The following is a 26281-nucleotide window of genomic DNA, read 5'->3' as shown; positions in this document are numbered from 1 at the left end:
CACAAGGTCACTAACCAGGGAAGAAAGTAGAACAATTAGAGGAAAGTTAGAGAGGACATTTGTCCCAGCAGATGTTGGGCACCTGGAACTTACTGCCTGAGGGTAGTACAGACAGAAACCCACATTTCAAATTAATAAAACATTCAGATATAAAACACTCATTTTTATGACTGTCACAAGTTCAAAGGAACAAACGTTCCCCTTTTAATTTCCCATGCTTCGGAGAGTTTAATCATGTAATAGCAATTTGTCCAGCAATTTCTGTTTTTGTGGGGTGTGTGTAACACCCATTGCTGTGTTCCACCCACATTGGAGCTGCCCAGGGTCATATTCTCCGCAGTCTGTTCTCTGGCCTGGCTGCATCGTGCCAAGGGTTTGTTGTACCGTGCTGGTGGAATTGAGAAACTAAACATTCCATTCACAAAAATCAACTGTGACTCCGTCAAGATTAAAAACAGAATATATATAATTCTTACTGCCACTAAATGTCCAAGGGTCACAGATGCTCCAAGGGCCACGTGTGCAGACCCTTCAAAGTTGTTTTCCTGGTGTGATATGGTTAATACACACATGACAAGCTGGAAGGTGACAATGATTTCTACTCCCAGGGCCTGGATCTGAGTTACTCCTGTGGAAGGCTGGAGAGTAAATGACAGCAGTTAGAAAAACATAGAGATTTAAACAACAATTTTCATGGCTTCAGAAGTTTTCAAACAATTTTTAGCTTATAACACTAGTAGATTTTATGCTGCATTACGCTCTGGATGAACAATAAACCTTTAGCATCATGACAAGCGGTGTATAAAATCTATAAGATGCACTGCAGCAATTCACCAAGTCCCCTTCAACAGTATCTTTCAAACCCATGAGTCAGCTCATGATCCAGAAGAACAAGAGTAACAGATATGTGGGTGCACCATCACCTTCAGGTTCCCCCTCCAACCCACTCGAATTCTTGACCTGGAAATACATCATTGTTCTTTCTCTGTTGCTGGGTCAAAATCCTGGTGTTCCCTCCTATACAGCATGGTGAGTGTCCCAACTCATTATGGACTGCAATGCTTCAAGAAAGCTGCTCACTTCAATGGCAGGTAGAGATGGACAATTAATTCAGAACTTGTAAATCATGCTTACATCCCAGGACTGAATAATTAATTGAAATTTGTCATCTTGGAATGCCAAGCAGAGAAACAGTGCTGACTGTGTTGTAGGTTGGGACTTGGGATTATTATTGTCAATGAAAATACTATTTAATCTTCTACGGCCTATTCACCCCAATTTGACCTCTTCACATCATCCATTTTCAATATTGATACCATTCCATTCCAGAATTTCTCTGATAACCATTGTGTAAATGACCAGATATCAGATAGGATGAGTGAACAATGTACAAATGCTGATAACAGCCATTGGCAGGCCTGAAATTCACAAAGATTTCAGTGGGCAGTGCTCACACATAGCTCACCAATCACTGTGACTGATCACAATTGGTGCTGAAATGGCATTAAGACTAAAGTAATGTATTCTGGGGGAGGAGTGGACTGGTAATCCTGGAAGCAAGAAATCCTAGGTTGAAGGGGGATGGAAAATTCTGCAAACATTAAGCAATTTGGTGTGGGTTGAGGGAAGACTGCAAAATGACAATCCTGTGTGAGGATGGAACCAGTCCCATGGTGGGGCTGAGGCCATTTACTTCAAGTTTGGTGTAGGAACCATGGGAAGAACCCTGCATGTGATGTATAAAGCTCCATCGGTGTGACAGTCCTGAACAAGCATATGGACCATATGAAAGCTGCAAACTCGCAAACAGTGCGGGAACAAAATGTGTTGGCTTCTCAATAGCTTCTCTGACTGTTCCAGAACACATGGGCTCTCTGTTTCCATCAAGTGTTGAAGATAACTTTGAATCTGAGATGGACACAGCAGGTGTCTGCCTCAGCGTCTCTGGTGCCTGAAGAAGAGACTGAATTTCTTCTGAGACACTCCAGGCACAAGATAGGAGCTACTGTGTATTACACACAGCCCATACCAGAGGCAGAGTTGGAAGAACCTGACGGGGTGCTAAAACATCCCAGAGGAACAAAAAAAAAGAACCGGCCTACCTCCTCAGATTCAGAGTGGGAGGGGAGTGGTGATTGTAACAAGGTCAGCCAGGTGGATATCATAGAATATCATTTCCCTGATTGGGGCTGTTAATCTGGTCCAGTCAGGGAGGCCCGGCAGTCAGATAAGAACAGGAATGTTGTCCTAGAGGTGGTCGAAAGGTGTGTCAGACCAGCCGAGAGCCAGAAGGCGCGTAGGGGCAGACTGAGATCCGGAAGGCTTGTGGGCTACCCTGCACGCTGTCGTCCCAGGGAAGGGGACGGGCTGTCCTAGAGGTGGCCGGAAGGTGTGCCAGGATAGCCCACTGGCCGGACGGCGCATCGGGGTGGGTGAGAGCCCAATGGTACGTAGGGGCAGACAGAGCCAGAAGGCAGGTAGCCGTCCTCAGCGCTGTCACCCCGGGCAGGTACCGGGGCGGGCTGCCCCAGAGGTGGTCGAAAGGTGCTGAGGGTGGTTAGTGAAGCCGGAAGGTGGGTAGGCCGTCCTGACCGCTGTCACCCCGGGCGGGTACCGGGGAGGGCTGCCCTAGAGGCGGTCGAAAGGTGTCAGGGCAGACCGAGAACTGGAAGGGGCATGGGGTGGTCCGAGAGCCGGAAGGTACATAGGGCGGGCTGTCTTAGAGTGGCCGGAAGGTGGGAGGGACGGGGACTTGCTGGGTCTGTATTGTACACTGTTTATGTAACTGGGTTGGCTTTTATGTACAAATGTCATTGTCGCTGACCTTTATATGTAGAACTGGGATTTGGGGTTTGTCCTCCTCTCCCTATAAACTGTTTGAATGGTAGGGTTTGGTGCCTAGCTTTGCTGCTCCTCTCCCTTGTAAAATTGCTGTTGTAAACAGCTGTAAATGTAACTGTTTTTTGTAAACTGTGTTTTGTAATTTGGTTAATAAAATAAAAAAAAAAAAGAACAGGAATGTCAGCCCGGGTGTCCTTGGAGAAGGAGCACGCGGTGTCCACCGACACCCTGGAGTCGTTCAGGGAGAGGTGGGCGCCGCAGGGAGTGGAGTGCGTCATTTCTCCCTCCAACTCTATTTTGATTTAGTCCCTACCCTCCCCTTCACTGTTTTGCTCACACAGCATTGCCCTGTGGTTTGAAGGGCAGTGCTTGTCACTGGCCACTCGGGTGTTTTTCATATCTTCCTGGTGGTGGAAATTGAATAAAGATTTGTGCACTTTGTGTCTTTCACTGTGTCTCACACCTGCACACACACACACACCATGGGTGCTGGGGAAAAAATAAGCACTACCGCGGTTAGGCAGTAGTGTGGGGGATGAAAAAAAAACAAAAAAAAAGAGAAAAAAAAATTTAACAGGGGATTTCACTGTTTTGATCACACAGCATTGCCCTGTGGTTTGAAGGGCAGTGTTTGTCACTGGCCACTCAGGTGTTTTCCCCCATTGTGTGGAGATATCAGATCAGTGTAGGACTGTGACTCTGTGTGTGTGCGCACACGTGCAAAAAAAAAGAACAGGACTGTCGTCCACCAACACCCTATAAAAAAAAAAATACAGGAGTCTCAGATCTGAAGACCTCCTCGTGGGTCTGCTCCTGGGCCTGGCCAAACTGGCCATCAACAGGTCCAGGCAGCGGGCCGTGGAGGGGGTCGTTAGGGCCGACTGCCTGCAAAAAAGAAAAGAACAGGAATGTCAGCCCGGGTGTCCTTGGAGAAGGAGCACGCGGTGTCCACCGACACCCTGGAGTCGTTCAGGGAGAGGTGGGCGCCGCAGGGAGTGGAGTGCGTCATTTCTCCCTCCAACTCTATTTTGATTTAGTCCCTACCCTCCCCTTCACTGTTTTGCTCACACAGCATTGCCCTGTGGTTTGAAGGGCAGTGCTTGTCACTGGCCACTTGGGTGTTTTTCATATCTTCCTGGTGGTGGAAATTGAATAAAGATTCGTACACTTTGTGTCTTTCACTGTGTCTCACACCTGCACACACACACACCGTGGGTGCTGGGGAAAGAATAAGCACTACCGCACTTAGGCGGTAGTGTGGGGAAAAAAAAAGATCAGGAATGTCAGCCCGGGTGTCTTTGGAGAAGGAGCATGTGGTGTCCACCGACACCCTGGAGTTGTGACTGGCCACGAGAAAAAAAAAAGATAAACAGGAGATTTTTGAAAAAAAAAAATTAACAGAGGATTACCTTGTAAAAAAAAAGAACAGGAATGTCAGACATCCTGTTCAGTCTGGTGGTAAAAACAATGACAGCAGATGCTGGAAAGCAAATACTGGATTAGTGGTGCTGGAAGAGCACAGCAGTTCAGGCAGCATCCAACGAGCAGGATTTCGCTGCTCGTTGGATGCTGCCTGAACTGCTGTGCTCTTCCAGCACCACTAATCCAGTATATCCTGTTCACTCTGACAGCTGGATCTGAGGAAGCTGCATCAGTGTCCAGGACTCTCAACATGTGAACAAAGGAGTCTTGGTGATAGAGTTATTTCAGAGATGATGGTTAAGCCGTTCTCCTTCAAGTTTGAAGGTCTCTGCTGCATTGTTTTCAGTCTTCATGTGTGTAATGGAGGCTTCAACTTCTGCCTCATAAACTTTAAAGATATGTGGATAAGCACTTGGAATGCCAATAATATTACAACTTATTGGCCAAGTGGAAAGTGGAATTAGTGTAGAACATAAAATCCATATGGTGTGGAAACAGGCCATTTGGCCAACTGGCCCACACCAACCCTTGAAAGAGCATCCCACTCAGACTCATTCCCCTACCTTATGCCTGTAACCCTGCATTTCCCATGACTAGCCCTAGACACTATGGACAAGTTAGGTAAAAGCAATGACTGCAGATACTGGAAACCAGAGTCTAGATGAGAATGGTGCTGGAAAAGCAGAGCAGTTCAAGGAGCATCCAAGGAGCAGGAAAATCGATGTTTCGGGCAAAAGCCTGATGAAGGGCTTTTGCCCAAAATGTCGATTTTACTGCTCCTCGGATGCTCCCTGAACTGCTGTGCTTTTCCAGTACCACTCTAATCTAGACTATGGACAATTTAGCATAGCCAATCCCCCTAAATTACAAATCTTTGGACTGTGGGAGGAAACCAGAGCACCCAGAGGAAACCCACGCAGACAGAGGGAGAATGTGTAAACTCCACACAGTCTTTGGCTGGAATTGAAGGCAGGTCCCTGGTGCTGTGAGGCAGCAGTGCTAAACACTGAGCCACTATGCCACCATAAGTGAAGATAGATATTGGGTGCTTGTTATGCTGAAAGACCTCTTCTGAACTGGATGCATCTATGTGGGTCACTTGCATTTATTGTCCCTAGTTGCCTGAGGTAATAGCAGTCAGAGGTTTGTTACAATTGGCAGAGATGCTGGGCCACATCAGGAGGTAGTTAAGAGTCAATCACAAGGGCCTGTAGTTAAATGTAGGCCAGACTGGTTAGATGGTAGAGTTCCTTCCTTAAAGGAAATTAAATAATCAGATATTCTAGTTTTTTTCTAGCTTCAAATTCCAGCACATTAATAATCAACTGCAGAAATCTGCAATTCACAGCCTGTAAGGATGGTAGAACCAGAAACCCAGGTAAGAGAGGTGGTAAGGACAAGCCAGGGGACTATAGACCAGTGAGCCTGACCTCAGTGGTGGGCACGTTGTTGGAGGGAATCCTGAGGGACAGGATGTACATGTATTTGGAAAGGCAAGGACTGATTAGGGATAGTCAAATGGCTTTGTGCGTGGGAAATCACATCTCACAAACTTGACTGAGTTTTTTGAGGAAGTAACAGAGCGGTAGATGTGATCTATATGGACTTCAGTAAGGTGTTCAACAAAGTTCCCTGTGGGAGACTGGTTAGCAAGGTTAGATCTCATGGAATACAGGGGGAACTAGCCATTGGGATGCAGAACTGGCTCAAAGGTAGAAGACAGAGGGTGGTTGTAGAGGGTTTTTTTCAGACTGGAGGCCTGTGACCAGTGGAGTGCCACAAGGATTGGTGTTGGGTCCACTACTTTTTGTCATTTATATAAATAATTTGGATGTGAGCATAAGAGGTATAATTAGTAAGTTTGCAGATGACACCAAAATTGGAGGTGTAGTGGACAGTGAAGAGGGTTACCTCAGATTACAACAGGATTTTGATCAGATGGGCCAATGGGCTAAGAAGTGGCAGATGGAGTTTAATTTAGATAAATGCGAGGTGCTGCATTTTGGGAAAGCAAATCTTAGCAGGACTTATACACTTAATGGTAAGGTCCTAGAGAGTATCGCTGAACAAAGACACCTTGGAGTGCAGGTTCATAGCTCCTTGAAAGTGGAGTCACAGGTAGATAGGATAGTGAAGAAGGCATTTGGTATGGTTTCCTTTATTGGTCAGAATATTGCGTACAAGAGTTGGGAGGTCATGTTGCAGCTGTACAGGACATTGGTTAGGCCACTGTTGGAATATTGCGTGCAATTCTAGTTTCCTTCCTATTGGAAAGATATTGTGAAACTTGAAAGGGTTCAGAAAAGATTTACAAGGATGTTGCCAGGGTTGGAGGATTTGTGCTATAGGAAGAGGCTGAACAGGATGGGGCTGTTTTCCCTGGAGCATTGGAAGCTGGAGGGTGACCTTATAGAGGTTTACCAAATCATGAGGGGCATGGATAGGATAAATAGACAAAATCTTTTCCCTGGGGTTGGGAAGACCAGAACAAGAAGACATAGGTTTAGTGTGAGAGGAGAAAGATATAAAAGAGCCTAAGGGACAATTTTTTCATACAGAGAGTGGTACGTGTATGGAATGAGCTGGCAGAGGAAGTGGTGGAGGCTGGTACAATTGCAATATTTAAGAGGCATTTGGATGGGTATATGAATAGGAAGGATTTTGAGGGATATAGGCTGGGTGCTGGCAGGTGGGACTAGATTGAGTTGGGATATCTGGTTGGCATGGACGGGTTGGACCAAAGGGTCAGTTTCCATAATGTATATCTCTATGACTCTAAGTATTTAGATGTGGACTTCTAATGTCAAGGCATACGTGCCTATCGGTCAAGTGCTGAAGGTGGAATTAGAATAGTTAGGAGATTGTTTTTGACCAGTGCAGTCTCGATAAGCCAAAGGGCCTTTTCTATACTGTAGAACTCTATGAGCTATGACTTTATAACAGACAAGAAGCTCAATACCATCCAGGTCAGAGGCTTACTTGATTAGCAACATTTCCTCACTCGCATTAACAATCACTCTCTCCACTGATGCAGACAGACAGCAGCATTGACCAGTGACAAAGGTGCACTGCAGTATTTCACCAAGGATCTTTCCCTGGCATCTTTCAAATATATGACCTATACGAGCATGAAGGACAAGGGACAACAAAACTGCAGATACTGGATTCCAAGGTAGACAAGCAGAAGGCTGGAAGAACACAGCAAGTCAGGAGCATCGGACATAGTGAAGTCAATTGTTTGGGTATAACCCTTCTCCACCTCCTGAGAAGGGTATGTTGTGTTCCCCCAGCCTCCTGCCTGTCCCTCCTGATGCTGCCTGGCTTGCTGTGTTCTCCCAGCCTCCTGCCTGTCTCTCCTGATGCTGCCTGCCTTGCTGTGTTCCCCCAGCCTCCTGCCTGTCCCTCCTGATGCTGCCTGCCTTGCTGTGTTCCTCCAGCTTCCTGCCTGTCCCTCCTGATGCTGCCTGCCTTGCTGTGTTCCCCCAGCCTCCTGCCTGTCCCTCCTGATGCTGCCTGCCTTGCTGTGTTCCCCAGCCTCCTGCATGTCTCTCCTGATGCTGCCTGCCTTGCTGTGTTCCCCCAGCCTCCTGCCTGTCCCTCCTGATGCTGCCTGCCTTGCTGTGTTCCCCCAGCCTCCTGCTGGTCTACAAAGGCCAAGGGAACAAATACATGGGATCGCCACCAGCTGCAAGCTCACCTCTGAACCAATCACCATCCTGACTTGGAAATACACTGTCCTTCCTTCTTTGTCGCCAGATCAAAATCATGAAACTCCCTCCCTAACTGTATTGTGGGTGCCAGTGGTTCAAGAAGTCATCCCACTGGTATCTTTGCCAGGGCAATTAAGAATGATGCCCACATTCTATGAACGAATAATGAAAAGATAATCTCTTTATTTGCTTATTCATTATTCTGTAAGCACATTCTCAGCATTGGATTGGATCTCTGGTTTCGTATTTCTTTGCCATTCATATTCTCAGAAGAGCAGGTGATTGTTTTTGAGGTTGCGGGTCTTTCTGAGAATCGCTGAATCAAGCAGCTAATAGGATCCGGAAGCTGAATGAAGAGGGAAAGTGGGAGGCGAAGTGTCCGCTCACATTCGCGGTGAGGTACTGATGCTCATGAGCTTGTCTCATGGAACATAGAACAGTCCAGCACAGGAACAGACCCTTAGGCCCACCATGTCTGTGCTGACCATTACAGCATTCTAAACTAAATCCCTCTGCCTGCACATGATCCATATCCCTCTATTCTCTGCCTGTTCATGTGTCTGTCCAAAATATCTGTTGAAAATTGTTATTGTACCTGCTTCTCGCACCTGTACTGGCAGCACACCCTCTGAGTAAAGAATTGTCTTGTGAGCCTTCTTTAAACTTTTCCCCTCTCTCTCTAAACCTCTGCCCCCTAATATTTGACATTTCCACCCTGGGAAGAAGAAAGAAAGTACCCACCCTACCCAGTCGCCCCTCAGCTTCCAGTGCTCCAGTGAAAACAATCCTTCTTTGTTCAACCTCTCCTTATAGCAAGTGCACTCCAATTCAGGCAACATCCTGGTACAGCTCTTCTACATCCTGTCCAAAGCCTACACATCTTACCTATAGTCTGGTGACCAGAACTGCACACAATACTCCAAGTGCAATCTAAGTAGTTTTTGCAGCTGCCACATGACTTGCCAACTTTTATACTCAATGCTCCAAGCAGTGAAGATAAACTTGCTGTTTACCTTCTTTATCACCTTATTCATTGGTGTTGCCCCTTTCAGGGAGCTATGGAGTTACACCCTAAGATCCCTTTGTATATCAATACTCCTAAGGGCCCTGCCATTTACTGTATACTTTCCTCTTGCATTTAATCTCCCAAAGTTCAACACCTCGCTCAATTGTCTGGATTAAACTCAATCTGCCCAACTTTCCAACTGATCGACATCCTGTTGCATCCTTTGATAACCTTCCTCATTATCCATAACTCCACCAAGTTTCATGTCACCTGTAAACTTTTGAATTGGACTTATGAACATTTTCAACCATATATTACAAACAATACGAATCCCAGTGCTGCTCCTTGTGGTACACCATTGGTTGCACATCTCCAGTCAGGGATATATCCCTTCACAACTCCCCCCTCCACCTTCTCTTGTGAATACATGGACAGCGTCATGAATGCTACAAGCAGCTGTTGCAGTGAGGTAGAACAGGCTGTGTTGCTGCCCATGTTCACTCAATGCTCCACCTAGTGGGGGTTTTAATGATAAATCCAGCCTTAGTGATTATTGACCTCATGAAGAAATGCATGTTGAAGGTAGATCACAAAATGTAATCATTGGAGGCATGATGACTGCAGTTGCCTTACAACTGGTATCTCTGTTCGCAAAGAAAGAAACAATAATTGACTCCATTCACTGTCTTGGGGTCGTAACCATGTTGTGAAGCTGTTGTGCAGTTGACTTCCATTGGTCAGGCTCCAACTCAGTTTTTTTTGTGAGTGATTTGCAAGCTCTGTCTGTGAGGAATGTTTTTCCTCCCATCCTTTCTAGGCTTTTTTCTGTTGCTATTCCTGGCCCAATGTTCTTTCAGCTTCCCTTTGTTTCGGTTGACTCTCTACAATGCTAGGAGAGAGTGAGGACTGCAGATGCTGGAGATCAGAGTCTAAAAGAGTGGTGCTGGAAAAGCACATTAATAGTGTTGTAGAGAGTGTGGCGCTGGAAAAGCTCAGCTGGCCAGGCAACATCCGAGGAGCAGGAGAGTTGACGCTTTGAGCATAAGCTCTTCATCAGGAGTTCCCTTGTTGTCTCCCCCTCCACCCCATTTAGAGGGTAGGGTAACCTGTTTGAGTCCACCTTCCTGGATCTCCCAAGAGCCTCCTGTTCATGATGAGGTCACATTCTTTAGACTTTTTCTTTAGATTAGATTACAGTGTGGAAACAAGCCCTTCGGCCCAACGACCAGCCGAAGTGCAACCCACCCAGACCCCTTCACCTAACACTAGGGGCAATTTAGCATGGCCAATGCACCTAACCTGCACATTTTTGGATTGTGGGAGGAAACCGGAGCACCCGGAGGAAACCCACGCAGACATGGGGAGAATGTGCAAACTCCACACAGAGAGTCGCTTGAGGTGGGAATTGAACCCACGTCTCTGGCGTTGTGAGGCAGCAGTACTAACCACTGTGCCACCGTGCCACCCCCTGCCATCGTGCCACCCCCAAATTCCATCTGCAATTGCCCCCTAATACTCCACGGACCATTATTTAATCCACATTACTGACCAAAGCCCTTATTTCTCAATAACCTCCCACATGGGGTATCCAAGATGGCGGCGACCCAGCAAGTCTGAGTCTACAGTGCTCCTCCCAAGACTTGGGCAAAATGGGTCTCCCACCCCCACCACATCATTTAAAATAGCTGTTTAATTTAATTAGTTGCTTAGTGTTGAATTTAAACAATTTAATCTTCAGTAAAAATGACTAAAGGGAAAGGAGCCCGCAGCTCTCAGCAAGCAGGAACCCCGACCCCACCCTCTCCAGCTGCAGCAGAGGCGTCCACAGCCGCCCCGGGGACTTACCTACGGTGGCAAGCCTCGTGGAAATAATATCCAAACTGGATGAGAAGATCGACGCTTTCATTGAAGAATCCCGAAGTCGATGGGACTCACTCTCGGCCGCGCTGCAAAAGCACGACCGAGACATTAAAGAAATCGAGCGCCGAGTCGGAGGGGCGGAGCTAAAGGCCGCGACCTCTGAAACTACAGCACAATCGGCCGTGGATCGGGTCCAGACTCTCGAACAGCGAGTCCGGACCTTAGAGAATCATAATGATGACCTCGATAATCGAGGTCCTCGAAAAAATATTTGTTTGCTGGGCCTTCCCGAACGGGAAGAGGAAGGCCAGTTTACAGCGTTTCTCGAGCAGTGGCTGCCACAGCTTTTAAATCTGGAAGCTGGATCAGGCCAGGTAAGGGTAGAATGGGCCTACCGGGTCGCAATACGCGGGCCCGGCTTGAACCAGCGCCCTTGCCCGGTCCTGTTCCAGCTGTAGAGCTATAGGGAGAGGCAGATACTCCTAGAAGCCTCTAGAAATCTTGGAAAAGATCCCCAAGCCATGATCTATAAAGGATCCAAGATCATGTTATACCAGGACTTTTCCCCAGCTCTGGTCCGAAAGAGGAAGGCATTTGATGAGGCAAAGAAGTGTTTAAGGGACTTAAATATTCAGTACTCCTTACGCTACCCAGTGACGCTACGCTTTAACCACGAAGGATCCGTGTATAACTTCGGATCGCCAGAAAAGGCTAGGGAATTTTTGGACTCTCTTCGATAAATTGTAAGAGACAATGGATGTTGGTTTGCCTTTCCCCCACTCCAGTTTATATCCTCCCCCCTTTTTCTTTTTTCTTACCTTACTGTTTAATATTATCTTGGGGGGTGGGGAGAGGGATTTATTTATTTGTTCTCTATTTAACGGTTTTCTCCCCCCTTGGGGTTTTTTTTTATTATTCTATGTATATGTCTGTATGTATATATATATATGTGTGTGTATGTGTGTATAAAGCCGGGGGATTTAGTTAATGTTGGTGGGGGGAGGTGGTTACCTTATTCTATTTTACCTCTGTCTCTAGGAGCGGGGTTGTTTTCCCTTGCTATTTTGTATTATTATATTTAATTATAATTTGTTGAGGTTGTAATTTTATAGTTATATATGTTTATACATGGTATTAACATTACCAAATATATCCACGTGTGGGTGGGGAGGGGGGCGGGGGTGGGGGTAGGGTGCTCACTGTTAACTCTAGCTTTGTATTATATCTGAATTCTCCTCATCCTATTGAGGAGCGCCTGGGTCAAGGGTGGGGCATTGGTTGGGAGAGGATACGATGGAATTTTGGAAAGGAAGTGACACCCCCTGGGAACAAGGGGGAAAATCTCCATTTAAATACGTTTTTTTTATTATTTAGAAATAGTTTTTTGTTATACTGTTGTGAGTGTATTAGAGAGCCTTTATTTTTGTGAATTTTATGTGCTCTATGCTCGGGATGTTCTGAATAGGGTTTCCCCTCCCGAGGAGTCTCGGATTTGCCCGGATGATTATGGTTGATCAGTCGGTTATGTGGTGCACCTGGAATGTCAAGGGGAGTAATTTGCCAGTCAAAAGGAAGAAAATATTATCAAATTTTAAGAAAGAAAGAGTTGATATAGCTCTCCTACAGGAGACACACCTGTTGGATAAAGAACACTTGAAATTATGACAGGGTGGATTTGATCAGGCCTTTTTTTCTTCTTTTAGCTCAAAAAGCAGGGGAGTTGTTATTCTTATTCGGAAGAATTTCCCTTTCAGAATCCTAAATCAGATAAAAGACGAATCTGGATGATATATTCTGATTAAAGCCCTTAATGGGCTTTAATATGGGATTTTAAATTTGTACTGCCCTCTGGCACACCCCTTTAAATTTATAACGGAAGCCTTCTCCAAATTGATGGCTCTTGGTGCCCATCATACAATTATAGGGGGAGACTTTAATTGTATTATAGATCCGGAAGTAGATAGGATTCCCAAGAGTACTGCAGGAGTATTTCCCAGATCTAGACAATTGGTGGATCTGAACAAAGAATTAGGATTAGTAGATGTATGGAGATGTCTTCATCCACAGGGCAGAGATTTTTCTTTTTACTCCAATCCACATAAATGCCATACCAGAATTGATATGTTTTTTGCCCCCTCGATTTTTTAAAATTCCATATCATCCTGTCAAATAGGTAGTATAGCAATTTCCGACCACGCTGCTGTATATATGGAAACTAAGGCGAGGAACAATGGGACATCCCCTCGGCATTGGCGTATGGACCCCTTCCTAATGAAAGACAGTAAATTTGTAAAGTACTTTTCTCAAGAATTTAAAACTTTTTTAGAAATTAATTTAGGTACGGCTAGCAACCCATCAATGATGTGGGAGACCATCAAAGCTTACACGCGAGGTTTGATCATCTCCTACTCAGCGACCCAGAAAAAATTAAAGGGAGAACAACAGCGTCTGCTTGAAGCTCGCTTAAAAGCAGCTGAAACAGCATACACTGATAGACCTTCTATTATTAAACTGCAAAGGATTACGGTCCTTAGGACAGCTCTAAACAATACGCTTACCCAAACAGCTAAGAGGGAAATATTATTTGCAAAACAAAGATTATATGAATTTGGCGACAAACCGGGCAGATACTTAGCATTTCTTGCAAAGAAAAGAAAGGCCCCTCAGACTATCACGTCTATCAAGGAAAGTACGGGTATTTTGACTCATGATCATAAAAAGATTAATGCAATCTTTAGAAAATTTTATTCTGATTTATATAAATGGCAGGATTGTGAAGACAGGACTAGGAGGATGCAATCATTTTTTAAAAATTTGACCTTTCCGGGCCTAACTCCGGAACAGGTATCGGTCCTAAATGCTCCTCTAACAGTCCAAGAAATACTTGATGCAATCAGGCAACTTCAGAGCGGTAAGGCACCGGGCCCAGGTGGTTTTCAAGCTGAATTCTATAAAGAATTCACAGGAATATTGGCTGGTCCACTTATTGACATGTATAACTATGCATATAGTCAGGGCTGTCTCCCGCCTTCGCTGAAAGAGGCAAATATCTCTCTTATCCTTAAAAAAGGAAAGGATCCAGAAGATTGTACGTCATACAGACCAATATCCTTGCTAAATGTAGATTTTAAAATCCTTTCTAAAATGTTAGCATTGAGACTAGAAAGGGTACTGCCATATATCATAAAGGAGGATCAGACAGGGTTTATTAAGGGCCGTAGATCATCCAATAATATTAGAAGGGTTTTGAATATGATTCAAGCCTGTCATCAGGGAAAGATACCAGGAGTAGTAGTTTCATTAGACGCGGAAAAGGCATTTGATAGGGTTGAATGGTCATATTTGTTTTACACATTGGAAAGGTTTGGCATTGGACAGGTGTTTACCAAATGGGTCTCAACATTGTATAGTGATCCCAAAGCAGTTGTGGTTACTAATGGATTAGGTTCGGATAGCTTCTGTGTGGGTAGGGGCTGCCGTCAGGGATGTCCTCTCTCGCCATTGTTATTTACGCTAATAATTGAACCACTAGCAGAAGCTATACGAGCTGATCCTAATATAACGGCCCCGAGGATTGGTACAGGTAAACATAAAATTGCCCTTTATGCAGATGATGTTCTTCTATTCCTCAATAATCCTCTGATGTCCGTACCTCGCTTAATCCAAGTTATTAATACATTTAGCACATTCTCCGGCTATAAAATTAATTTCTCAAAATTGGAGGCTATGTCAATGGGTGGCCTTACTTTGATACCCCACTTAGTGGACGGATCCCTTTTTCCCTTTCGTTGGTCCCTTATATTTAGGCATTTTTATTACCCCAGTATTTGGTCAGTTATACAAAGCTAATTTTGTGCATTTACTGGAAAGGATAAGGCAGGACCTCCAGCGATGGGGAGACCTTCCAATTTCCTGGCTGGGTAGAATAGCACTAATTAAAATGAATGTTCTGCCCCGTCTCCTATATCCTATGAGAATGCTTCCGGTGATGCTGCCGAGGATGGCTCTACGTAAATTATATGGCTGGTTGGGTTCCTTTATCTGGAATCATAGACGGCCCCTCATTAAGCTGAAGAAAAATGAGGGCAACTCACATAAAACATCCCCCTATGTGCCGATAGTGGGAGCATGGGGACTCCAACCGGGGTTTACAGATGCCACTTTTAAACTCTGGAGATCCAGGGGTATCTCATGTCTAGGGGACCTATTTAAGGATGGGGTCCTGATGTCTTTTGAACAGCTGCGTCAGAAATTCGGATTACCTAATGGAGACCTCTTTCGATACTTCCAAATTCGAGACTATATACAGAAGAAGACTACATTATTAGATAGTCTTTATAAATCAGATAGAGAATGTAGAGTACTACGACCAATGGGGATATCCTCCATCAGTACTATTTATCATTTACTACATGATGAAGTATCGGGAGATATGGACAATCTGCTTAAAACATGGGATCAGGAATTGGGACTAGAAATCTCTTTTGATACGTGGAATGACATTTGGGAAAACGCCAGAAGAATCACCATCTGTAACAGAACTCAGGCTATCCAGCTGAAGATACTTCATAGGGCCCATATAGCACCGGATCGATTGGCAAAATGTAAGGCAGGAGCATCTCCAATGTGTCCCAAATGTAAAATAGAGGTGGGCACTCTTGTACATTGTCTATGGACCTGTCATAAGATCCGTAGATACTGGACTAAAGTAGCAAGTGCCCTGACAGAAATTTTAGGAACGGAAATTAAAGTGGATCCCGTATCTCTCCTTTTGGGCTTTTCAAACTTATCCTCCCTGGACATGTACGGGAAGAGACTATTTTCTATTCTCTCTTTCTGTGCAAGGAAAAATATTTTGGTGAACTGGGTGGCTGAGGGCCCCCTGGACTTTCAAATTGGCACAGATTAATTATGGAATGTATTCCCCTTGACTTCCTTACAAATATGGTGCACCGAAAGACCGAATTATTTTATCAAATATGGCAGCCCTTCTTGAATTATATGAATACAGATATTTCGGCTATCCTAACAAGGGCTTTTATTTAATTGAGATTGCGAACCTGGCTGGTCCGGGGCCCCTTGGGAGAGGAATCCCGCACGAATACGGGTTTTGTTACATTTGATGTTAACACATTCCGAGCATGTATCTCACTACCCAATTTCTATGTTATCCGCTGTTTTTTTTTCTCTTTCTCTTATTTGAATAATGTAAGAGACTTAAATATACACTCTGGTTAGTTGTAGGTTAGATTAGTAGTTAGTTGAGTTTTGTTTATTTTTCTCGGTATTTTTCTTTGTTAAATTTTGGTTATTATATATTTAAGATTTAATTGTATATCAATGTTTGTACTTGAGATATTAGTGAGTTGAGGGGTGTGTAGGTTAAGTTACTATATTTTACATTAGGATTAAGTCTCAGCACAACATCGTAGGCCTAAGGGCTTGTTCTGTGCTGTACGTTTCTATGTTCTATGTTCTAAAACAGTCAGTGGAGGTATCCCCTGTAGTTGTTCCCCTGAAAAACATGTATACTGTTTTGGATAATGTTGAGGGGGACGACTTACCAGGAGTATGCAGTGGGACCCAGGTCTCTGGCACAGAGCATGTCCCTGTTGCACAGAAGGGAAGGGGGGAAAGAGGAGAGTGTTGGAACTGGGGACTCAATAGTTAGAAGGTCAGATAGAAAGTTTGTTGGGAATGAACGAGAATCACGGTTGGTATGTTGCCTCCCCGGTGCCAGTGTCCGTGATGTCTTGGATCGTATCTTTGAGGTCCTGAAGGGAGAGGGTGACCAGCCTCAAGTCGCTGTCCATGTAGGCACCAACGACATAGGTAGAAAGAGGGACAGGGATGTTACGCAGGATTTCAGGGAGCTAGGGTGGAAGCTGAGAGCTAGAACAAACAGAGTTGTTATCTCTGGTTTGTTACCCGTGACACGTGATAGCGGGACAAGGAATAGAGAGAGATATCAGCTGAACACGTGGCTGCAAGGTTGGTGCAGGAGGGAGGGTTTCAGGTACTTGGATAATTGGGGCTCATTCTGGGGAAGGTGGGACCTGTACAAACAGGACGGTCTTCACTTGAACCAGAGGGGTACTAATATCCTGGGTGGGAAATTTGCTGGTGCTATTCAGGTGGGTTTAAACTAGCTCAGCAGGGGGATGGGAACCGGAGGTGTAGTTACAGAGCACAGGAGGATGAGAGTAGGGAGGACAGGGACAGGATTTCAGGGTCACAGGAATGTGCTGACAGACAGCAAAGTGGTTTGAAGTGTGTCTACTTCAATGCCAGAAGTATCCGAAATAAGGTAGGTGAGCTTGCAGCATGGATAGATACCTGGGACTTCGATGTTGTGGCCATTTCAGAGACATGGATTGAGCAGGATGAGGAATGGATGTTTCAGGTTCCAGATAATAGATCTTTCATTAAGAACAGGCAAGGCAGTAAAAGAGGGGGAGGTGTGGCCTTGTTAGTCAAGGATAGTATAACGGTGGCTGAGAGAACTTTTGATGAGGACTCATCTACTGAGGTTAGAAACAGGAGAGGAGAGTATGGGCTGAGGTTAGAAACAGGAGAGGAGAGGTCACACTTCTTGGAGTTTTTTATAGGCCTCCGCAGAGTTCCAGGGAGGTGGAAGAGAGGATTGGCAAAATTATTCTGGGTAGGAGTGACAGGAATAGGGTGGTCATTATGGGGGACTTCAACTTCCCTAACGTTAACTGGAAATGCTATAATTTAGTAAGTCAGATGGATCAGTTTTTGCCCAATGTGTACAGGAGGGTTTCCTGACACAGTATGTTGAAAAGCCGACAAGAGGCCATACTGGATCTGGTGCTTGGTAATGAACCAGGCCAGGTGTTTGATTTAGTTGTAGGTGAGCACTTTGGAGAGAGTGACCATAATTCAGTTACGTTTAGCTTAGCGATGGGAAGAGATAGGTACATGCCACAGATCAAGCGTTACCGATGGGTAAGGGCAATTATAATGCAATTAGGCAAGAATTAGGATGCATAGAATGGAGTAGCAAAATGTGAGGGATGCAGACAATGGAAATGTGGAGCTGGTTTAAGGAACAGATATTGCGTGTCCTTGATAGGTATGTCCCTGTCAGGCAGGGAGGAAGCGATAAGATAAGGAAACCATGGTTTACTACAGCAATTGCATCTCTTGTTAAGCAGAAGAAGGAGGCTAATGTGTTGATGAGGCAAGATGGTTCAGATGAGGCGATGGAGAGTTACAGATCAGATAGGAAAGATTTAAAGAGAGAGTTAAGAAGAGCAAAGAGAGGACACGAGCAGTCTTTAGCAAATAGAATAATAGGTATGTGAGGAATAAAAGGATGATTAAGGTAGGAATAGGGCCAGTCAAAGATAGAAGTGGGAAGTTGAGTGTGGACCCTGTGGAGAATGGAGAGATGCTAAACGAATATTTCTCATCAGTTTTCACTCAGGAAAAGGAGAATATTATAGAGGAGAAGAATGAGGTACGAGATATTAGACTACAAACGATCGAGGTTCGTTACAAACAGGTGCTATCAATTCTAGAAGGAGTGAAAGTAGACAAGTCCTCTGGGCCAGATGGCATCTATCCGAGGATTCTCTGGGAAGATAGGGAGGAGATAGTAGAGCCTTTGGCTTTGATATTTGAGTCATCATTGTCTACAGATTTAGTACCAGAGTACTGGAGGATTGCAAATGTTGTGCCCTTGTTCAAGAAGGGCAGGAGAGATGACCCAGGTCATTATAGACCAGTGAGCCTTACTTCTGTTGTAGGAAAGGATTTGGAAAGGATTATAAGAGATTACATTTATAATCATCTAGCAAGCAACAATTTGATTTCAGATAGTCAACATGGTTTCATCAAAGGCAGGTTGTGTCTCACAAACCTCAATGAATGTTTTGAGAAGGTGACCAAGCATGTAGATGAGGGTAGGGCAGTTGACGTGGTATACATGGACTTCAGTAAAGCCTTTGATAAAGTTCCACATTGTAGGGTATTGGAGAAAATGCAGAGGGATAGGATTGAGGGTGATTTAGCAGTTTGGATTAGAAACTGGCTTTCTGAAAGAAGGCAGCAATTGGTGGTTGATGGAAAATATTCAGCCTGGATTAGTAAATTTGCAGATGATACTAAAGTCGGTGGAGTAGTGGACAGTATGGAACAGTGTTGCAGGTTGCAGGAGGGGACTTGGATAAACTGCAGGATTGGGCTGAGAGGTGGCAAATGGAGATCAATGCAGCTAAATGTGAGGTGATATGCTTTGGGAAGAATAACAGGAAGGCAGAGTACTGGGTCAATGGAAAGATTCTTGGTAGTGTGGATGTGCAGCGAGATCTTGGAGTACATGTATATAGATCCCTGAAAATTGCCACCCATGTTGATTGTGCTGTTAAGAAGGCAAACAGTGTGTTAGGTTTCATTTGTAGAGGGATTGAGTTCCAGAGCCACAATACTATGCTGCAACTATACAAAACGGCCACACTTGGAATATTGTGTGCAGTTCTGGTCCCCATATTTCGGGAAGAATGTGGAAGCATTGGAAAAGGTGCAGAGGAGATTTACCAGGATGTTGCCTGATCTGGAGGGAAGGTCTTATGAGGAAAGGTTGAGAGACTTGGGTCTGTTCTCATTGGAAAGAAGAAGGCTAAGAGGGGATTTGATAGAGACATACAAGATGATCAGAGGATTAGATAGGGTAGACAGTGAAAGTCTTTTTCCTAGGATGATGATGTCAGCTAGTACAAGGGGGCATAACTACAAATTGAGGGGTGATAGATTTAAGACAGATGTCAAAGACAGGTTCTTTACTCAGAGAGTGGTAAGGGCGTGGAATGCCCTACCTGCCAATGTAGTTAACTCAGTTACATTAGGGAGATTTAAACAATCCTTGGATAAGCACATGGATGATGATGGGATAGTGTAGGGGTATGGGCTTAGAGTAGTTCACAGGTCAGCACAACATCGAGGGCCAAAGGGCCTGTTCTGCGCTGTATTGTTCTATTTTTCTATCTATTGTTATTCTTGACTGGAGAATCAGATTTTCTCATTTTCACCCGATGTAGTCACTATTCTTGTCACACAGGGAGGGGAAAGTTCAACTGAAAACTGATCAGATCTCAGCTGGAATATGGGTTGCAATTCAGACCACCACATATTTAGAGGTAATGTCAATATTTGGAGACAGTGTACAGAAGATTTATTGGATTGGTAACCAGGAAGAAGAGGGGTCCATTCTATGGAATACCACAGAAACCTGGAATAGTCTCCTCGTGGTTTTGTTGTGGTATTTAAAACCATGAACAGTTTTGATAGGGTCAACATGCAAAATATTTTCCCAGTGACAGAAGAAATGTCTGTCAGGTGACTGTCAGAGGAACCAATCTTAAGGAAACACATTTTACTCAACAAGTAATCAGGAACACACTCTCTAACACAGTGAAAGCAGATATAAAAGTTATATTTAAATGAAAACCAGGTTAAATACTTCGAAGGACAAAATTACAGAGTTTTGGAGAAGAAGATGGTGTGATTAATTAGATAACCCAACCACATCGCACAGTTAAAATGGGCCAAATGGCCTTATTTGGTACCCTATCATTCTATGATTCAACAATGTTTTTAGCATAAACACTTTGAGCACTAAAACTTGGTTTTCATCAGTAAAATAACTGCCAATCCATTCTCTTCCCTCTTCTCTTCCCTCAGTCTTTGTGATCTGCTGAATGACAGCCACCATGTCTAGATTATTTACAGCGTGGAAACAGGCCCTTCAGCCCAACAAGTTCACACCAACCCATCACCCACCTAGATCATTTCCCTAACACTACGGGCAATTTAGCATGGCCAATTCACCAGACCTGCACATCTTTGGACTGTGGGAGGAAAGCAGAGCACCCGAAAGAAACCCACGCAGACAAGGGGGAATGTATAAACTCCACACAGTCAGTCACCTGAGGTGGGAATTGAACCCAGATCTCTGGTGCTGTGCAGCAGCAGTGCTAACCATCGTGCCACCGTCCTTTGACATTCCATCCCAGATTCTGGACAGTCAGTCTCCTTTCTTTGCAGGGCTTGTCATGAGATGGAGTTGAGAGCTGTGACTAGTTGGGATTGAGAACAGGGATCAAAACAGTTACTCTTAGGTAATCAGAACTATTACTAATTGGGATCAAGAGCTGATACTCATTAGTGATGAGAACAGTTACTTCTCTGGGGAAAAGAGCTTTTTACTCGTTAGATTTCTAGTTGGCAATGAGTGGCATGTTTTCCTACAGGAGGCTGTTGAAACTGGGTCATTAAATCAAAACTGAAGTAAACAGAGTTCTGATCATTAAGGGAATAAAGGTTATGGGATTAAGAGTGAAAAAAGGAATGATCAGATCAGCCATGATCCCATTGAGCAGACTCAATGGGCCAAATGATCTATTTCTGCTCCCACGTCTTATGATCTTGTAGTTCTTCATTTCACATTGGAGCTGGTATTGTTTGGAGATGAGAGCAATTATCAGTTACTTTTGAGTGCTGTCTCGACTTCTTATTGAGAACTACCACAAGTTCTGGTAGCAAACTGTGACTAGTTGGGTGGGTTAGAGCTGTCACGAGCTAAGTTAGGGAACTGTTACTGGTTAAGTTTCTGAGCTGCGACTAATTAGTGTTAGGAGTTGGGTTTCAGGGCTATTCCAAGTTCAATTTGAGAGTTGGAACTGGGAGCTGATTAGTGACAAGATCTGTCAGTATGTGGGAACATGTGTATCTCCTTATCTATGGCTGCTCACTTACCTTGTTAAGTCCCAGCTCTCCACGGATATCTTGCGGTGTAAGTGCATAGAGTAGGGCGCACGCTGTGATTGCCCCCAGCCCTTGCATAGCCATGTACAGTACAGCCCGAAGTGGGCTAATTCGCAGACTGAGGAACAAAGCAAAGCTGACAGCAGGGTTGAGCTGGCCCCCACTCACTCCCTGTGTGAAAACAGAGACAGTGGTCACTCCTAGACCAAAGCCCAAAGCTATCTGCAGAGTGCTAGGGCTGTTTCCAGCCCAGGGCAGAGCACAGCCCACACTGGAGAATACAAAGACTGCAGTACCCAGGAATTCAGCAGTCAGAGCTCTCCAAAATGACTCACTCTGCAGTTCTTCCTTTAGCTGCTTCATCTCGGAGCTGTGGCTATCGAGCAATGAGGACAGAACTCCAATTCTGACTATTTGTAGTTGGCTGCTGAGGAGGGGCCCGCTTACAGGGGGATAACCTAAAGGTCAGTGGTTGAAGGACTCAAACAAAATCTTTCTGGTATTTTTCCACTTGCAGTTTCTGATTTGCTGATGGTGAGGATCTTCCAAAACGGTGAAGCTTACAACGAGAGCTGAGATTACTAATGACATTGATTTTCTGTTTTTCTGTCAACAATTTGAAGTGACACATCCTGTGATGTTACCCATAGATTCTTCATATTTCAGTAGAATGTTTTCTATATTTCCCACTTGGAAACCTGACACTCACTGGGGTGTGGGGCCTGATACTGGGGTGTGGGACTTGACGCTCACTGGGGTGTGGGGCCTGACACTGGGGTGTGGGGCCTGACACTCACTGGGGTGTGGGGCCTGATACTGGGGTGTGGGACTTGACACTCACTGGGGTGTGGGGCCTGACACTCACTGGGGTGTGGGGCCTGACGCTCACTGGGGTGTGGGGTCTAACACTCACTGGGGTGTGGGGCCTGACGCTCACTGGGGTGTGGTGCCTGACACTCACTGGGGTGTGGGGCCTGATACTGGGTTGTGGGGCCTGACGCTCACTGGGGTGTGGTGCCTGACACTCACTGGGGTGTGGGGCCTGACACTCACTGGGGTGTGGCGCCTGACACTCACTGGGGTGTGGGGCCTGACGCTCACTGGGGTGTGGGGCCTGATACTGGGGTGTGGGGCCTGACACTCACTGGGGTGTGGGGCCTGACACTCACTGAGGTGTGGGGCCTGATGCTCACTGGGGTGTGGGGCCTGATACTGGGGTGTGGGGCCTGACGCTCACTGGGGTGTGGGGCCTGACACTCACTGGGGTGTGGTGCCTGACACTCACTGGGGTGTGGGGCCTAACACTCACTGGGGTGTGGTGCCTGACACTCACTGGGGTGTGGGGCCTGACACTTGGGTGTGGGGCATGACACTCACTGGGGTGTGGGGCCTGTCACTCACTGGGGTGTGGGGCCTGACACTCACTGGGGTGTGGGGCCTGACACTCACTGGGGTGTGGGGCCTGACACTCACTGGGGTGTGAAGCCTGACACTCACTGGGGTGTGGGGCCTGACACTTGGGTGTGGGACCTGACACTGGGGTGTGGGGTCTAACACTCACTGGGGTGTGGGGCCTGATACTGGGATGTGCGGCCTGACACTCACTGGGGTGTGGGGCCTGACACTCACTGGGGTGTGGGGCCTGACACTCACTGGGGTGTGGGGCCTGACACTTGGGTGTGGGGCCTGACACTCACTGGGGTGTGGGGCCTGTCGCTCACTGGGGTGTGGGGCCTGTCGCTCACTGGGGTGTGGGGCCTGATACTGGGGTGTGGGGCCTGTCGCTCACTGGGGTGTGGGGCCCGACACTCACTGGGGTGTGGGGCCTGACACTCACTGGGGTGTGGGGCCTGTCGCTCACTGGGGTGTGGGGCCTGTTGCTCACTGGGGTGTGGGGCCTGTCGCTCACTGGGGTGTGGGGCCTGTCGCTCACTGGGGTGTGGGGCCTGATACTGGGGTGTGGGGCCTGTCGCTCACTGGGGTGTGGGGCCTGACACTCACTGGGGTGTGGGGCCTGACACTCACTGGGGTGTGGGGCCTGTCGCTCACTGGGGTGTGGGGCCTGTTGCTCACTGGGGTGTGGTGCCTGACACTCACTGGGGTGTGGGGCCTGATACTGGGGTGTGGGGCCTGTCGCTCACTGGGGTGTGGGGCCTGACACTCACTGGGGTGTGGGGCCTGTCGCTCACTGGGGTGTGGGGCCTGTCGCTCACTGGGGTGTGGGGCCTGTCGCTCACTGGGGTGTGGGTCTTACGCTCTCTGGGGTGTGGGGCCTGTCACTCACTGGGGTATGGGGCCTGACACTGGGGTGTGGGGCCTGACACTGAGGTGTGGGGCCTGACACTGAGGTGTGGGGCCTGACACTCACTGGGGTGTGGGGCCTGACGCTCAACTGGGGTGTAGGATCCTCCTCTGGACCCTTCTTCTTTGATTCCCTCAGACGTTCCCTGTTTCAAGTATTAGCATTGGCAGGTAAACTTGCTGCACTGATTGCCTGCTCTCTGACTCTGAGCAATCAGTCTTTAGCAAAAGCTGCTGCTACATCCTTGCTACAAGAGGCTTCAAGCTCAATGTGATGCTGAGCTCTTCTCCTGCCCCTTCACTTTATGGACCAACTGTCCTACTCCATGTACAGCAAACTGACTGTTTTACCTGTCCCCCACCCAGCTTCTTGTTCTTTCGATCTTTTCGTTGAACACTGCCAACAAGACCTCAGCAATTGAGACTTCGCTGCTCCCCTCAAACACTCTCAATCCCTCCCTCTGAACATGTCCTCCCAGGTACCACTCTTACACCACTCGCAATCAAACCCTTTGATGAGGCTGGTGCTACTGTTGTCTGACAAACTGACCTTGAACTTTTAGAGGAGGAACACCAACTGTCAGACATCTCCTTCTAGCCGTGAGGGTCATGATTTCACTGTTTGCAGGCCTTCACTGACCTCATTCCCTTCTACAGCTTTCCTGTTGACTTTCCCTTGTTCCCAAAATCCCACACTCCCTCAGCTCTATTCCCATTGTCAAGACCTCCGCAGTCCCGCACCCCATCACCCCCATACCCCATCACCCCCGCAACTCCATCACACCTGCACCCCATCACTCCCACAGTCCCACAACCCCACAGCCCCAAAATCTCCCACACACACCCACTGCCCCACACTCCCACAGCCTCACACACCCACTGCCCCACACTCCCACAGCTCCACACTCTCACAGCTCCACACTCCCAAATCCTCACAATCCCACAGCCCCACACTCAAACAGACCCACACTCCCACGACTCAATGCTCTCACTCCCACAGCCCCACAGCCCCACAGCTCCACATTCCCACAGCTCTACACTTCCTCACTCCAACACTCTCACTGCCCCTCACTCCCACTGCCCCTCCGTTCCACAGTCCCTCCGCCCCACACTCTCACACTCCAAAAGCTCCAAAGCTCCACACTCCCACACTGCCAGACTCCCACAGCTTCACACCCCAACACTCCCGCTGCCCCACACTCCCACAGCCCCACACTCCCACATACCCAAACCCTCAAGCTCCCAGACCTCCACACACCAACTGCCCCACATTCTCACACTCACAAAGCCCCACGCTCCCACACTGTCACAACTTGACACTACTAGTTACTCACTTCCACACTCCCACAGTTCCAATTCCCTGGAGCTCCACCCTCACAAACTCCCAAAGTCCCACAATCCCGCAGCACGGCACTCCCACAGCTCCACACTCCCACAGCCCCACGCTCCCACAGCCCCACGCTCCCACACTACCCACATCCTCCAGCTACTCACTCTCACCGTCCCAAACTCCCACAACTCCACACTCCCAAACACTCACACATTCACAGCTCCACACTACCTCAGTCCAACACTCCCACAAGGCTACACTCCCAAATCTTCACATCTCCAAACTCTCTCATCCCCACACTTCCACAGTACAGCACTCCCACATTCCCACACTCCTACACTCCTACACTCCCACACTCCTACACTCCTACACTCCTACACTCCAACATTCCCACACTCGCACACTTGCACACTTGCACACTCGCACACTCCTACACTCGCACACTTCTACACTCGCACACTCCTACACTCGCACACTCCTACACTCCCATACTCCCACACTCGCACACTTGCACATTCGCACACTCCTACACTCGCACACTTCTACACTCGCACACTCTTACACTCGCACACTCTTACACTCGCACACTTCTACACTCGCACACTCCTACACTCGCACACTTGCACATTCGCACACTTGCACATTTGCACACTCCTACACTCGCACACTCCTACACTCCCACACTCGCACACTTGCACATTTGCACACTCCTACACTCGCACACTTCTACACTCGCACACTCTTACACTCGCACACTCCTACACTCCCACACTCGCACACTTGCACATTCGCACACTCCTACACTCGCACACTTCTACACTTGCACACTTCTACACTCGCACACTCCTACACTTGCACACTCCTACACTCCCATACTCCCACACTTGCACATTCGCACACTCCTACACTCGCACACTTCTACACTTGCACACTTCTACACTCGCACACTGCTACACTCGCACACTCCTACACTCCCACACTCCCACACTCGCACACTTGCACATTCGCACACTCCTACACTCG

The 26281-nt window shown here is 46.8% G+C and overlaps 1 protein-coding gene across 2 annotated transcripts in view; it reads right to left on the bottom strand.

Moving 5' to 3' along the window:
* Positions 1-22039, bottom strand: part of LOC140465923 (aquaporin-2-like) — a 72100-nt gene extending 50061 nt beyond the window's left edge. Inside the window, exons 1-2 of one of the 2 annotated variants that reach the window (XR_011955189.1) lie at positions 21619-22039; positions 477-638 (exon numbers count right to left, since the gene is read on the bottom strand). Coding sequence is in view for 1 of the 2 variants with exons in the window: in XM_072561880.1 (XP_072417981.1) it covers positions 477-638; positions 21619-21990 (534 nt within the window). In the remaining variant the exon portion in view is untranslated. The remainder of the gene's footprint in view (positions 1-476; positions 639-21618) is intronic. The other variant, XM_072561880.1, reaches the window with a different exon arrangement.
* Positions 22040-26281: the final 4242 nt, after the last annotated feature.

The sequence above is a fragment of the Chiloscyllium punctatum genome, chromosome 42 (assembly GCF_047496795.1).
Source record: "Chiloscyllium punctatum isolate Juve2018m chromosome 42, sChiPun1.3, whole genome shotgun sequence".
Taxonomy (NCBI): domain Eukaryota; kingdom Metazoa; phylum Chordata; class Chondrichthyes; order Orectolobiformes; family Hemiscylliidae; genus Chiloscyllium; species Chiloscyllium punctatum.
This window is presented reverse-complemented; position numbering and strand designations above follow the sequence as displayed.